Source organism: Mobula hypostoma, chromosome 11 (genome assembly GCF_963921235.1).
Source record: "Mobula hypostoma chromosome 11, sMobHyp1.1, whole genome shotgun sequence".
Classification (NCBI taxonomy): Eukaryota; Metazoa; Chordata; class Chondrichthyes; order Myliobatiformes; family Myliobatidae; genus Mobula; species Mobula hypostoma.
Genome location: NC_086107.1, coordinates 61,496,882 through 61,511,661, shown reverse-complemented (window position 1 = coordinate 61,511,661; position 14,780 = coordinate 61,496,882). Strand labels below are relative to the sequence as shown.

General features: G+C 41.5%; 1 protein-coding gene across 1 annotated transcript in view; it reads left to right on the top strand.

Moving 5' to 3' along the window:
- The window catches only part of trpm5 (transient receptor potential cation channel, subfamily M, member 5), a 132,978-nt gene that overhangs the window by 36,672 nt on the left and 81,526 nt on the right, over positions 1 to 14,780 (top strand). Inside the window, exons 3-5 of the mRNA XM_063063233.1 lie at positions 4,039 to 4,213; positions 9,504 to 9,684; positions 14,375 to 14,541. Of these exons, the coding sequence (XP_062919303.1) occupies positions 4,039 to 4,213; positions 9,504 to 9,684; positions 14,375 to 14,541 (523 nt within the window). The remainder of the gene's footprint in view (positions 1 to 4,038; positions 4,214 to 9,503; positions 9,685 to 14,374; positions 14,542 to 14,780) is intronic.

Below are 14,780 nucleotides of genomic sequence, written 5' to 3'. Positions count from 1 at the left end.
ATGAAACTCAGCTTGTTTCATTACCTTTTGTAACTGAAGCTCCTTAGCCATTTTAACATATGTGGAATTTGTTGCCACAGAGGCCAATCTTTACATATTTCTAAGGCAGAGGTTGATAGATTCTTGACTGGTCAGGGCATGAAGGAATACGTGGTGAAGGCAGCAGACTGGGGATATGGATCAGTCATGATGAAATGGTAGAGCAGACTTAATAGGCCAAATGGCCTAATTCTGCTCCTATATCTTATGGTCTTATTATCTAGTGAGTACCTTCATCAACTTTTTTTAAAAATTCAAAATATACTTAATGATGCAGGATTTTGACCCAAAACATCAATTATTCCTTTCCCCTTGTAGATGCATCTCAACTCACCGAGTTCCTTCAGATTGTTTGTTGCTCCAGATTCCAGTATCTTCCAGTCTCTTCTGTCTGTATAATAATAAAAGAGGCAGCCCTGCATTATAGTTGCTTGGGTAGTGGAAATACACCCTTACAAAATTCAAAATCACAACAAAAAAAATCTGGGATATTGAAAACTAGATCACTCTTAAAAAATGTCTGAGGAGAGGATAGTAAATAACGTGTATTGTTTCAGCCTGTATTTCACAACAAATGCTCAGATAATGATAATCCTCCCGCCACCCCACTAGGAATAGGGTTCCTCTTGTCCTCACCTACCACCCCACCAGCGTCCAGGTCCAACATATAATTCTCCATAACTTCCGCCACCTCCAACGGGATCCCACCACTAAGCACATCTTTCCCTCCCCCGCGCTCTCTGCTTTCCACAGGGATTGCTCCCTACGCGACTCCCTTATCCATTCGTCCCCCCCATCCCTCCCCACCGATCTCCCTCCTGGCACTTATCCTTGTAAGCAGAACAAGTGCTACACATGCCCTTACATTTCCTCCCTCACTACCATTCAGGGCCCCAAACAGTCCTTCCAGGTGAGGCGACACTTCACCTGTGAGTCGGCTGGGGTGATATACTGCGTCCGCTGCTCCTGATGTAGCCTTCTATATATTGGCGAGACCCGACGCAGACTGGGAGATTGTTTTGCTGAACACCTACGCTCTGTCCGCCAGAGAACACAGGATCTCCCAGTGGCCACACATTTTAATTCCACGTCCCATTCCCATTCTGATATGTCTATTCATGGCCTCCTCTACTGTAAAGATGAAACCACACTCAGGTTAGAGGAACAACACCTTATATTCCGTCTGGGTAGCCTCCAATCTGATGACATGAACATTGACTTCTCAAACTTCCACTAATGCCCCACCTCCCCCTCGTACCCCATCCATTATTTATTTATATACACACATTCTTTTTCTCTCTATCCTTTTTCTCCCTCTGTCCTTCTCACTATACCCCTTGCCCATCCTCTGGGTTCTTTTTCCCCCTCCCCCTTTTCCTTCTTCCTGGGCCTCCTGTCCCATGATCCTCTCATATCCCTTTTGCCAATCAACTGTCCAGCTCTTGGCTCCATCCCTTCTCCTCCTGTCTTCTCCTATCATTTTGGATCTCCCCCTCCTCCTCCCACTTTCAAATCTCTTACTAGCTCTTCTTTCAGTTAGTCCTGACGAAGGGTCCTGGCGCAAAACGTCGACTGTACCTCTTCCTTGAGATGCTGCCTGGCCTGCTGCGTTCCACCAGCAACTTTTATGTGTGTTGCTTGAAATTCCAGCATCTGCAGATTTCCTCATGTTTACTCAGATAATGGGGCTTCACATTGTAGAAAATCACAATTATTGGTTGTTTTCTTGGAACACAACCACTCCCCCCCTCCCCACATAATACAAAATATTGTCTGCATTAACTCCTTGAGCTTGATTTCCTTGAGAAAATGAGATGGTCAAATCTAACTGTTCTAATTGAGAACAAAGTGTGTTGTCTCTGCGCCTATTTGTACTGTCATTTGCCTCCCAGATTCATTCTTTTCAAAAGGTGGATTGCAAAAATGTAATAACCCACTGTCCCTTTATTGTCTGAGCACCATGGAAAGTGACTGCAAAGGTCAAACAAAAGGGATGCAAATTTATTTCCCCTGGCGATGCTGCACCTGTGCAATTTACAAGAAATGCACAGCAAAATGCAAATCTTTGGGACATTTCCTTTTTGCATCTCATGTGCATAGATCCAAGATACAATGACTGCATTTATAAAATTACAGATCTTGTGTCCTGCATTGCCTGTACGTTCGTGACAGGCCAGGTGTATATCAGCAGGAGCACATCTGAGCCTTCCTGTTGAGAGCGTTTGTGTGTGCGTGTTAGTTGATAAGTTTGCATCATGTATAAACTCACATTAATTTGAGCAGCACACAAATTCTTCGGTAGTAATTTGAAATGACAGCCTCCTTGCCATCTATAGTGCTTATTTACTGTCCATTATGCTGCTGGCGTTTAGGGCAGCAATGAAGGAACTCCATCTCCGGCAGTGTTCAGGACTTCCTTCATCATGCCTGCAGGTTCCTCTTGGTCTTCACTATTGTCAGTCCTGCAAATCTGGGGCGAGGACTCAGGACTACCATCACACTCAGATGTAGAAGGATTCTTCATTGCTGTTTCCATAACAATTTTTAAAAACCGTTTAGGGTTGTTTGCCCTGAGCCGAACTCCCCCCGCACCTGGAGGACCAGTGGACCACTCTTAGTCTGGCCTCTACCCTTTGACCTGTTTGGCATGGGTGACCCTACCTTGAGCCAAAGCATAAAGCCCTGACTCCAACCAGCAGGGTTCTCTGGGTCATTGAGGCACGCAATGCTCTGAATCACAACAAGGTTGTGGCCCTCTTGCGGATGCATGGAGTTACTGCGGTTTAAATGATTAACCCATTAATCGTGAGTTGAATTTGAGTGATCCTACATTAGGGTCAAATGTGTTGCTACAAAATGTGTTCAAGAGAACATAACTTAACGGCTCGCTAATCTTCTCTCGTCACTCACCAAAGCCAACATGCTCCCACTGTTGCTTAGCCACAAAGCAGTGTCGCTATTAAGGAATATTCATCATCACTATATCCAGCCAGAAAGTCCTTCCATCCTGACAAACTGCAAGAGATCTGGATGTGACTCCTTTAATACTGTGCTTATGTACGGACTTGGTGCGAATCTTTGGATTCCTAACTTAAGGTTATCACAAAAGGATACTTATCAAAAGGGATGGGTGTGTAGTGTTTTAAAAATAAGAGGTGGGAACAAGTTGCACACAAGTAGATACGTGAATTTAACGTGAGTCAGTAAAGTAAGTAGCCCCGTTTGTTTCATTATCTAATTTTCCTCTGATTGCAATGACTTACAGCTCACACACAGCGGGACAAGTTCCTACAGCGACTGTGATTACATTAAGCAACAACACATCACTCTACGTTTCTTCTTGATATAAAATATTTAAAGTGGATTTTTTTGGAGAATGAATGGGATTAAACAGATAACAGGCCTGTAACAAGCCTCTGGGGTAAATGGCTTCCATATGTGCTGTAAATTTAGGCCTATGTGAAGACTAACTGGTACTTTAGAAAGCATAGATGTTTGTAGATCTTGAAATAAATGTAATATCAGAATAACATCGACTCTAGTAGCAATGCTGAGAAGGTCTGTTAGCTGCCATTAATAAATAAGTAGGATCCATAGGGCTTGACCCACCACTGGAGGATTTACTATTCAAGTCATACCTGAAGATGTCCAGGATAAAGTATCACACTCCAAAATGCTGATTTGTCCATTTCCCTCCACAGATGCTGCCTGATCAGATGAGTTCCTCCAGCTCTTTATGGCTCCAGGTTTTAACATTCATAGTCTTGCGTCCTCAAAACCAGAACAGCCTTGTTCCAGTCTGAAAATGGAATACAATCTTAAATCCTTGCATTTTGTTTAGACCATTGTGTGGTTTACACACTCTGATCTAAACTCTCCGGTGTGTGATCCCATCACATGACTTAAAATGACAACATGAAGCAAGCCAATCCAGGCAGGAAGGTTAGTTTTGGAGCAAGCTTGTTGTATTTGTAATGGCTTATTTGTGTTTTTCTTTAGTGGTGAGAGCTCATGTCAATGTCTGTACTCTCAAATGGAAGAAATAGAGGACACAGGACAGGAACGAACAATGAAAAGATACAGTGTTCATAGTGCTGAAGATCCTGTAAAAGATGAATCCATTTGCAACACCGGAGAAATTGAATTTTTTGGATTTGGAAAAAAGTATGGCAAGGTATGGAACAAAACCAATTGGATTAGAGACTCCTTGATAACCCAAATTTGGATCTGAGGACTTGTTGTTGTTTACTTCAATTGTTTGCATGATTTGTGCTTTTTTTTCTCCTGCATATTGGGTGTTAGTCTTTTTTTTTATTTATTTTTCTTTAATTGGGTTCTTTTGGATTACTTGGTTTGTGGTTACATGTGAGCAAACAAATCTCAAGGTTGTATTATTTATAATTCTCTGATAATAAATGTACTTTGAACTTCGATCTTTTAAACCTATTCAGATCATTCCTCTTGGGAGTGATTTTGTTATTTAATGTAAAAAGATTAATGGTTCTCCAGAAGAGTAACATATCTAAACTCCAATGCTTATAACTCACATAGCTTCCCAATCCATCATGAATTTTTTAGTGGATGGTTTGAGATAAGAAGATATCCCATGGCCATTTTCCACCTGTTTCCCATGTCAATCTTGTTTCTGTACTGGAAAAGAGGTAATACAATTAGCGTAGAATAGTGGTTGTCAACCTTTTTAAGCCCAAGATCCCCTACTTCGGCCTCAGTGAAAGGCAAGATCTGCCTACTAAATCATTTAGAGATAAAACAGCTCAGATTGTACTTCCAACTTGAGGCCTTTTATTTGGGCTAATTGTATTTGAATTACATAAAATGCTTTTGTCAAACTTTCAAATTAATTCAACCAAGAAAACACTGTAACTAGCATATCAAACAGGCCATAGCTGTCTTTCTTTAAAAATATCACAGTACTTTGTACATTTAATTCTAAGTTTCATTATTTAATTTTATTTCAACACGAAAAATAAATGAATAAAAATTGACTGTTGCACATCAGTGTGATGACTGGGGCTGAATACTTTCTGCTAGTTCCCTGAAATTTGGCTCATAACTACAGACAGCCAGTCTGAGACAGTCTGTGAGGTGTCTGTCAGTAAGACAGCTCCTGTACTTAGATTTAATAATTTTCATCTGTGAAAATGCAATTTCACACAGATAAGTTGACCCAAAGTAGGCACTGACTTTTTGTTCACATGTGGTGAGATGAGGAAGCTTCTCCCTGCTAACAAGCTCCCAAAAGTCACCGCCCCTTGATCTTGCTTTAAGCTTGATGTCATTTTGCAAATTAATTATTTCCATTTCAATATCACTTGGCACACCAAATACTTGCTGGAATTTGGCTGCTATCTGTTCTATATCAATCGACAGAAATGGGTTTGAAATAAATTCAGCAATATTTTTCATGACGTTTATCTCCCCAAAATGCTGATCAAACTCTATTGCCAGTTTGTCTAGGTAAGCACAGTACTGCTCAGGGCGAAAAGCACTTTGTCCTTGATGGCCTGTAACATTTTCTCCAAATTGGGAAAGTGTGTCAGCCTCCCATTCTTTAAATTTGAAACCCAAATACTGAAGCTTGGCCTTAAACGCATTTACTACGCTTAACATATGGAGCAGGTGTCGGTTTTTTCCCATGAGCTCGTTGTTAAGTGCGTTTAATTTAGCCATTACGTCTGTCAGAAACCCTAAATCCAGTAGCCACGCATCATCTGACCGTTCCTCGTGCTCCTCATTTCTTGTTGACAGAAAAGTCTTTATCTCAGGCAGCAAGTCAACAAATCATTGCAGCACTTTGTCGCGACTCAACCACCGAACATCAGCATGAAGAAGTATGTCTCCGTAAGTGGCATCGAGCTCATCCAACAATGCCTTGAATAAGCGGTGCTGAAGCACTTTTGCTCGAATCAAGTTTATCAGTTTGACCACCAGTGTCATTACATGACAAAAATGTCCATGACCTTCCCAGCCAAGGCCTGCTGATGAATCACACAGTGATAATTCAGGAAGTCAGGAAAATCAGGGTCATTACGGCACAGTGCTATAAAACCAACGCACGCACCACGCATTGCTGGGGCCCCATCAGTAGTAATTGCCACCAGTTTATGAATGAGGATGTCATTTTCACTGATATATTTTTTAAACTCATTGTAAATATCCTCACCTCTCATTCTCTCCTTTAAGTGCTAAAGAGTGAGGAAGTCCTCCTCTGTTGTAAAATCCTGGAAAGCCATTCTGACAAATACAACAAGCTGAACTGTTTGCATTACATCCAGGGATTCATTGAACTGTAGTGAAAAATATTCACAGAGTGATAAGTCCTTTAACACTTGTTGATCTACGTCCGCTGACAGTGGCTCCACCCTCTTTGTCACTGTTGCAGGGCCAAGCGGTATATTACGTATTGCGGTTTTGATGTCGTTTTGTTTTTAAAGTCATTAAAAACAGTCTCTGTGGTAGTGGCCATTGCTTCCTTGAAAAAATTGCCATCTGTAAAAGGCTCCTTGAGTTTAGCCAAAAGGTGACTTACACGAAATGATGCTTCAATAGCAGCCTTATTTTGAGCAGCATGTTTTGTGGAAAACGATTGCTGGGCCTTCAACCCCGATTTCAGCTCCTCAACTTTCCTGGCACAGATTGCGCTCTTTGGGGAGTAGGTGTCTTTAAATTTCTGGTGGTTGGTGTTGTGATGTCGCTCCAGATTCCCTCTTTTAGTCAGTGCTTGTGTTTGGTGGCACAACATACATACACACTTGTCTTTCACCAAGGTAAACAGAAATTCCTCTTCCCATTCTGGATGGAATTTGTACGTTTTTGCCTTCTTTCGTGGAGCCTCCACCATGCCAGCTAGCGGCCTTGCAGGATATCACCAGCGAGTGCCGTATATTGATGTTTGCGACAGTCTGTACTCTTATCTAATCTAATTGGTCACTTTGATGCAGCACAAGCTACGCTGAAAAAAATACTACAGCTAAATCAAAAGAGAGAGGGAGGCACTAACTTTTCAGTAAAAACTAAAATTAATGCTAATTACTAGCACACTAGCCGAAATGCTAAACATGAGTTCATGCTATCAAAGGCAAAACATTCGAAAGAAAGAAAGAAAAAGCAGTACAACTGATCAAACTTTTGCATAACTGACGTAATATAAATAACAGCATAATAGAGTCAAAACCAATTAAAGTTGATCAAATTTTTATGCCAATGAGGACTGTATTTTGCAATTACGTTATCTGAATTACAGATTTCAACAATTACTCCTCGGCAGAGGTTTGCGCTATACTGAGAAATGTTCTAATTAAGCCATGAATGCATAAGTGACACACATCAAAGTCGAACGCAGCAGGCCAGGCAGCATCTCTAGGGAGAGGTACAGTCGATGTTTCAGGCCGAGACCCTTCTTCAGGACTGAAACGTCGACCGTACCTCTTCCTAGAGATGCAACCTGGCCTGCTGCATTCACCAGCAACTTTGATGTGTGTTGCTTGAATTTCCAGCATCTTTAGAATCCCTCATAAATGCATAAGTGAATCATTTTTACTCACACGTGTTGTTTTCTTTCGCCATTGGACAGTTTGCCTGTTTGTTCATTTATCTTAAACACTTTCTCAGCTCTCCCATGCTCCATGGAAATTTAACAGACAGCGGCAATAATCACATGATGTCAGCACACATGTGATGCACGACGCTGGGCAGTGGAAAAAGAGAAGCACAATAACCAGGGAAAGCAACTAAGTGTGGGTTAAAAACAACTCACATATGCACTCTAGGGATAAAATTTGCTTTTGCATCAGAAGGTTTATCAGGCATAATGTATTTGTGTATTTATTTTTCTTTTTTTTTTGGGATCTACTGGGAGAGTCTCAAAGATCGACTGGTCGATTGCGATCGATTGGTTGGCGACCACTAGAAAATATTTCAATGAACATTGTGTTTGGTGTATCAACACTAAGCAAATAAACTCATCCTAATGGGTCTCTTGGTTTCAAATAGGTTGTTATATCTGTGTCACAAGTGCGGAGCAAGGGTGGACCCAAATGCAGGACAGAAACGTGTTTTGTAGGGTTAATTAAATAGTGGTTATTAATAAATTACAAGGAAAGCCATGACGCAAGGATAGAACAGTGAGAAATCAAGGAGAGAGCAAAGCGGAAGCGGGAATAAGCGTAATGGACAAGGACTCAGGCCCTGGACTAGGCTGGGACTCAGGGTCTGGGCTAGGACTCGGAACTCGGACCTTGGAGCCAGGACTCGGAACACGGACCTCGGAGCCAGGACTTGATACTTGAATCTCAAAGCCAGGACTTGATACTTGAACTTCAGAGCTTGGACTTGATACTTGGAACTTGGAACTCAAACACAGGACATAGAACACTGAGCCGGGACTCCTCCTTTGATACAAGATATGGAGTCGGGACTCTTCTTATTCATTGGACAGACTCAGACACGGGACATAAAACACTGAGCCGGGAATCCTCCTTAGACACAGGACGGAGTCGGGAATCTTCTTGACACAGGGTCAGGACCCTTCCAGGGTTCAGGGCAGGGACCCCTTTTAGATGCAGGACATGGATACGGAGACCACACAACGATGGACATTTGGGCATAAGTACGCTCCAAGCCGTGGCAGTCTCTTGACTCACCCCGGTGGGTTAACTTTGATGGACCTGCTCTGGCAAGGGAAGGTGGCTTGCTGGCACTTGCTTCGGGAGGAGACTAGGCTTGTTCCAGCAAGAAACTTAGTTGACTCTGGCCAGATGACATTGACTCACACTAGCTTCAGTGACTTCGTTAATAATGCTCCATAACGCTCTCGCGCTGAACTGCTGAAGCCGGAGACTTATAAACTGCCGGTTCAGTCGAGAGTAAATTGCCTTTAATCACCAAGCCCGAGGGACATGGGAAAACGGGGAATTAAAAGAAAACAGGGAGTCAACGGTCCAGATCGTAACACAAACAAAGTCAATTTAAAGGGAACCTGATCCGGACCATGACAATCTGAAAGATGGCCAATGCCAAGCTTAAAATTACATAATCAGACATCATCACTTTCAGGATTACAAAACTGTGAGAAAGTTTCTATGTGAATATGAATAATGATATTTAATAGCCTGGATGCTGTAATTGTCAAATTATTATCCAACTTCAAAATAACAGATGTTCTTGCTTACCTTTTGGTTCTGGGAATTTTATAATTGGCTTGAGCCTTCAATAGACTAAGCCCAACCCATGGCATTCCGTGTACCATCTCCTTCTTTCCCCACGGAGTCTCTCCTTAATGACTGTCCCTTTGTTCAAGGCTACAGTGCATCAGCCTAAATGTCTACATGCCTTTAGGATGTTTTCCTGCATTAAAGGCATTATATAAATGGAAGAAATTTTATTTTCTTTCTGATTTGACTGTGGTGATTTTGTTGTGTTAATGATTTGATATTTCACTCTAGTTCGTGCAGGTATCCTGTAACGCTTCCCCAGGTGTCATATTTGACTTGTTGACCCGTAAGTGGAATGTACCAGTCCCAAACCTAGTGGTGTCAATTGTTGGAGGAGAAGATAATGTTTTGTTAAAACCGTGGCTTCGGGATGCTATTCGGAAAGGTTTGGTGAAAGCTGCTCAAAGCACAGGTAAATTTCCTCCCAACTTCTGAAAATGTGTCAAGGAAAAAACTTTTCAATCAGAAAGTTTCTAGCCTCTCAAGAAAAGAAAGTAGTCCAGGATATACCAGTTCTGGGCAAAGATATTAGACAAACAGCATGTTGAAATGAGAGAATCTCTTGGTAATAGTGATCATACTATAATGAGGATAAAGGCAGAAATGAAAACATAGAAACATAGAAAATAGGTGCAGGAGTAGGCCATTCGGCCCTTTGAACCTGCACCGCCATTTATTATGATCATGGCTGATCATCCAACTCAGAACCCCGCCCCAGCCTTCCCTCCATACCCCCTGACCCCTGTAGCCACAAGGGCCATATCTAACTCCCTCTTAAATATAGCCAATGAACTGGCCTCAACTGTTTCCTGTGGCAGAGAATTCCACAGATTCACCACTCTCTGTGTGAAGAAGTTTTTCCTAATCTCGGTCCTAAAAGGCTTCCCCTCTATCCTCAAACTGTGACTCCTCATTCTGGACTTCCCCAACATCGGGAACAATCTTCCTGCATCTAGCCTGTCCAATCCCTTTAGGATTTTATACGTTTCAATCGGATCCCCCCTCAATCTTCTAAATTCCAACGAGTACAAGCCCAGTTCATCCAGTCTTTCTTCATATGAAAGACCTGCCATCCCAGGAATCTATCTAGTGAACCTTCTTTGTACTCCCTCTATGGCAAGGATGTCTTTCCTCAGATTAGGGGACCAAAACTGCACACAATACTCCAGGTGTGGTCTCACCAAGGCCTTGTACAACTGCAGTAGTACCTCCCTGCTCCTGTACTCGAATCCTCTCGCTATAAATGCCAGCATACCATTTGCCTTTTTCACCACCTGCTGTACCTGCATGCCCACTTTCAATGACTGGTGTATAATGACACCCAGGTCTCGTTGCACTTCCCCTTTTCCTAATCGGCCACCATTCAGATAATAATCTGTTTTCCTATTTTTGCCACCAAAGTGGATAACTTCACATTTATCCACATTAAATTGCATCTGCCATGAATTTGCCCACTCACCCAACCTATCCAAGTCACCCTGCATCCTCTTAGCATCTTAGCATCCTCCTCACAGCTAACACTGCCACTCAGCTTCGTGTCATCTGCAAACTTGGAGATGCTGCATTTAATTCCCTCATCCAAGTTATTAATATATATTGTAAACAACTGGGGTCCCAGCACTGAGCCTTGCGGTACCCCACTAGTCACCGCCTGCCATTCTGAAAAGGTCCTGTTTATTCCCACTCTTTGCTTCCTGTCTGCTAACCAATTCTCCACCCACACCAATACCTTACCCCCAATACCGTGTGCTTTAAGTTTGCACACTAATCTCCTGTGTGGGACCTTGTCAAAAGCCTTTTGAAAATCCAAATATACCACATCTACTGGTTCTCCCCTATCCACTCTACTAGTTACATCCTCAAAAAATTCTATGAGATTCGTCAGACATGATTTCCCTTTCACAAATCCATGCTGACTTTGTCCGATGATTTCACCGCTTTCCAAATGTGCTGTTATCACATCCTTGATAACTGACTCCAGCAGTTTCCCCACCACCGACGTTAGGCTAACCGGTCTATAATTCCCCGGTTTCTCTCTCCCTCCTTTTTTAAAAAGTGGAGTTACATTAGCCACCCTCCAATCCTCAGGAACTAGTCCAGAATCTAACGAGTTTTGAAAAATTACCACTAATGCATCCACTATTTCTTGGGCTACTTCCTTAAGCACTCTAGGATGCAGACCATCTGGCCCTGAGGATTTATCTGCCTTCAATCCCTTCAATTTACCTAACACCACTTCCCTACTAACATGTATTTCGCTCAGTTCCTCCATCTCACTGGACCCAAATAAAAATAAAATGTTTATTTTCTATGTTTATTTTTTATGTTTATGCTCATAGTTTGAACAGGGGTCTAGTTGAGTTGAACAGAGCAATTAAACAATGTTAGACATATAAAGCCAAGCAGAGACCTTCTGAGTAAAATCCCAGGGAGGAAAATGCTGTGAGAGCTCTGTAAGTCACATAGAAAATAGAAACTGAAATTAGACTAAACGTGTTTTTTTTTAGAAATCTTGCCTAAATGTAGCTTCAGTAATGAGAGTACAAGGGATAATTGAAAGTTGGCTGCCGCAAGAGCAAAGAAACAGTCCGAGCAGAGTAAAAGGGAATCCAAAAATAGAGTCATAGGCATATAGCACTACTACACAAAGACTGGCCTTTTGGCCCATCTAATCTGTGCCAAACTGTTATTCTGCCTAGTCCCATCGACCCTCACCTGGATCATAGCCCTGTATTCCCCCCTCATCGGTATACCTACCTAAACTTCTCTTAAATGTTGCAGTCGACTTGAATCCTCACTCCATCTCATTCCACACTCCCACCACCCTCTGAGTGAAGAAGTTCCTCCTGGTTCCCTTAAGTATTTCACATTTTACCCTTAACTTATGAACTCTAGTTCTAGTCTCACCCAGCCTCAGTGGAAAAAGTCTGTTTGCATCTATCCTATCTACACCCCAGGTAATTTTGTATACCTCATTCTCCTGTGCTCCAGGGAATAAAGACCTAACCTATTCAACTCTATCCCTATGACACAAGTCCTCAAGTTCTAGCAGCATCATTGTGAACTTTCTTTGTAGTTTTTCAATTTTATAGATATCTTTCCTACAGGTAGGTTTCCATAATACTCCAAATTTGGCCGTATAATGTCTTATACAACTTCAACATAGCATTCTACTTCCTGTACTCCGTGCCCTGATTTATTAATGCCTTTCTTTACCTTTAAAACAAAATTACATCATGAGTAAAATTATTTCAAAGAAATTATAGTGCCCATGTTGCAAGTAACTTTGTGGAGTCAGAAAGGATAGCTGAGACACTGAATGAACATTTTGCAATGTCATCTCAGAAGAAGTTGTTTGCAAAGAAGAGATTGTAGAAGGGAGAAGGAATCAACATGCAATACATAGATTGTTATCAGGTTACTCAGAATAGGATCCATCTTGGACAGCAGTGGAAAGCTGAAATGTAGATATTAGATGCTCTAATCACAGTTCTTTCAATCCACCTCAAATTTGTGAGAAAACCAGGTGACAGAGAGTTAGAAGACTATTTTCCCCAATTTAAAAATGGGTGGTGGAGTTGTGTTGTGTGTAGACATTAATTGTATTAGAGAATGCTGGAACTGCTCAACAGATCAAGTAGCATTTGTCAGGCCTGTCAAGTATATCCAGATGTTTCTGTTTTTACTTCAAAATTCCAGTATCTGAATTCTTTGGTTTTTCAATACCACAGACCAGTATAATAGACATTTTAGTCAGGGGTATTATTTAGTTCTCTTAGAACAGCTTTAGTTTTTCTTAATAAAACCAACTGACCTGATTATGTTATTTAATCATAGATGGTACATTAGAAGTAGTATGGCAGGACTTCCAAAGTCACTTGATATAGTAGTTCATAACAGGCATATTCAGAAAACAAGCGCGTGGTATTAAAGACTGAATAGTAACAAGAGGTAGCTAAGGGGTAGAAGCCAGAGAAATATCTAGAATGTACTGGAAAGAAGGCTGCAGTGGGTTTTCTCCCGGGCATCAGCATTAATGATGTTGCTTATCTCATCAAAATGAAGGCCATTTATATTTAATTTCCGGAATTTAAGTTGACAATATGAAATTTCACTGTATTATATAAAAAGTGACATTTTTATGCTGCAACTTTTAGAAGGATGCAGACTAGCGAAATTCAAGGACTCATGGCAGGTAGAATTTAAAGAAGACATAGCTGAAATCACTTTGGGAGAAACTGCATGGAGAGGTGGCATAATCCATTCTGTAGTTTCATCAGTGCAACCTGCTGAAGAAGCAGAGCCCATGGGTGCAAATTCACATGACGGCAGGCAGGTTGAGAAGACAAAATCAGATAGTGCACACGCAACCTTATAAATAGGAGGATTGAACATACAAACAAATAAATCAGTGTAAACCATTGCAAATCCCAGGCTAGTCATCAGCCAGAGTATTGGAGACAGCTCTGGATACTACACAAGGAAGGTGAAGACTTTCAGAGAGGATCTTCACTAAGGTTACATCAGAAAGTGAAATGATGTAGAGCATCTGGGGAAACAAAGCCTGATTTCAATAGTGCAAGAGCATAAGTATTCAAAATTCATAGTTTTGATATAACTAGGAAAAAGAACCTCTTTTTCCTCTCTGTTAAGAGGAGGAAATTCAAGACCACAGATTTCAAATAATGGGCAAAAGTGACATGAGCAATTTCTTCATACAGAGATTTTCAGACCTGGAATTCTTCTACCCATAATTGTGATAGAATCTAATTGTGTGACGACTTCCAAAGGGAAAGTAGATATGCTTAAAGAGGGCTAATATACAGCCCCACAGGGGTGAAATTAAACAGAAGGCAGTGGTGGCACAAAGGTCAAATGAGCTTTGAAACAATAAGATTTGGCGATTCTCTGCTTTGATTGGAATTCCACAGTGAAAAGTCACATAGGTGAAGGGAGCAGAAGATTTATAATTGGTCGCGGGGGGGCGGGGTGCGATGAGGAGGAAATTGATTTTCAGTTTGTGAGCTAGTAGGTTCTTGTATAGTGGAAATAATTGTACTGCTTGAAATTTACATATAAATCTCTCCATGATTACTGTGTAGGAGCCTGGATAATTACAAGTGGTCTGCGGGCAGGAATCACCAAACTCATTGGGGAAGCAGTCCGTGATCATGCACTGGCTAGTACTTCCACCAAAATCAAAGTCTTTGCAATTGGAATCTCACCTTTAGGAACTATTTCTGACCGTGAAGCCTTGAACAATGTTAAGGTCAGTTATGCAAATATGTAAACAAGTTACTTCCCTTCATTCCTACCTCTTCAGTTTTTAGGGAACACTTTTTCACTTATGAGAAGTAAGTACAATATTCATGCAGTTTCATTGACAGTTCTGTCATAAATCAGGAAAGCAGTTGTGATTAGGGCTCGGGAATAGATTCAGAACTATGCAAACCGTGTCCAAGTCTTTACCGCCATGGTGTTTGTGGGTGTAGAATTTGAGCCTATCAC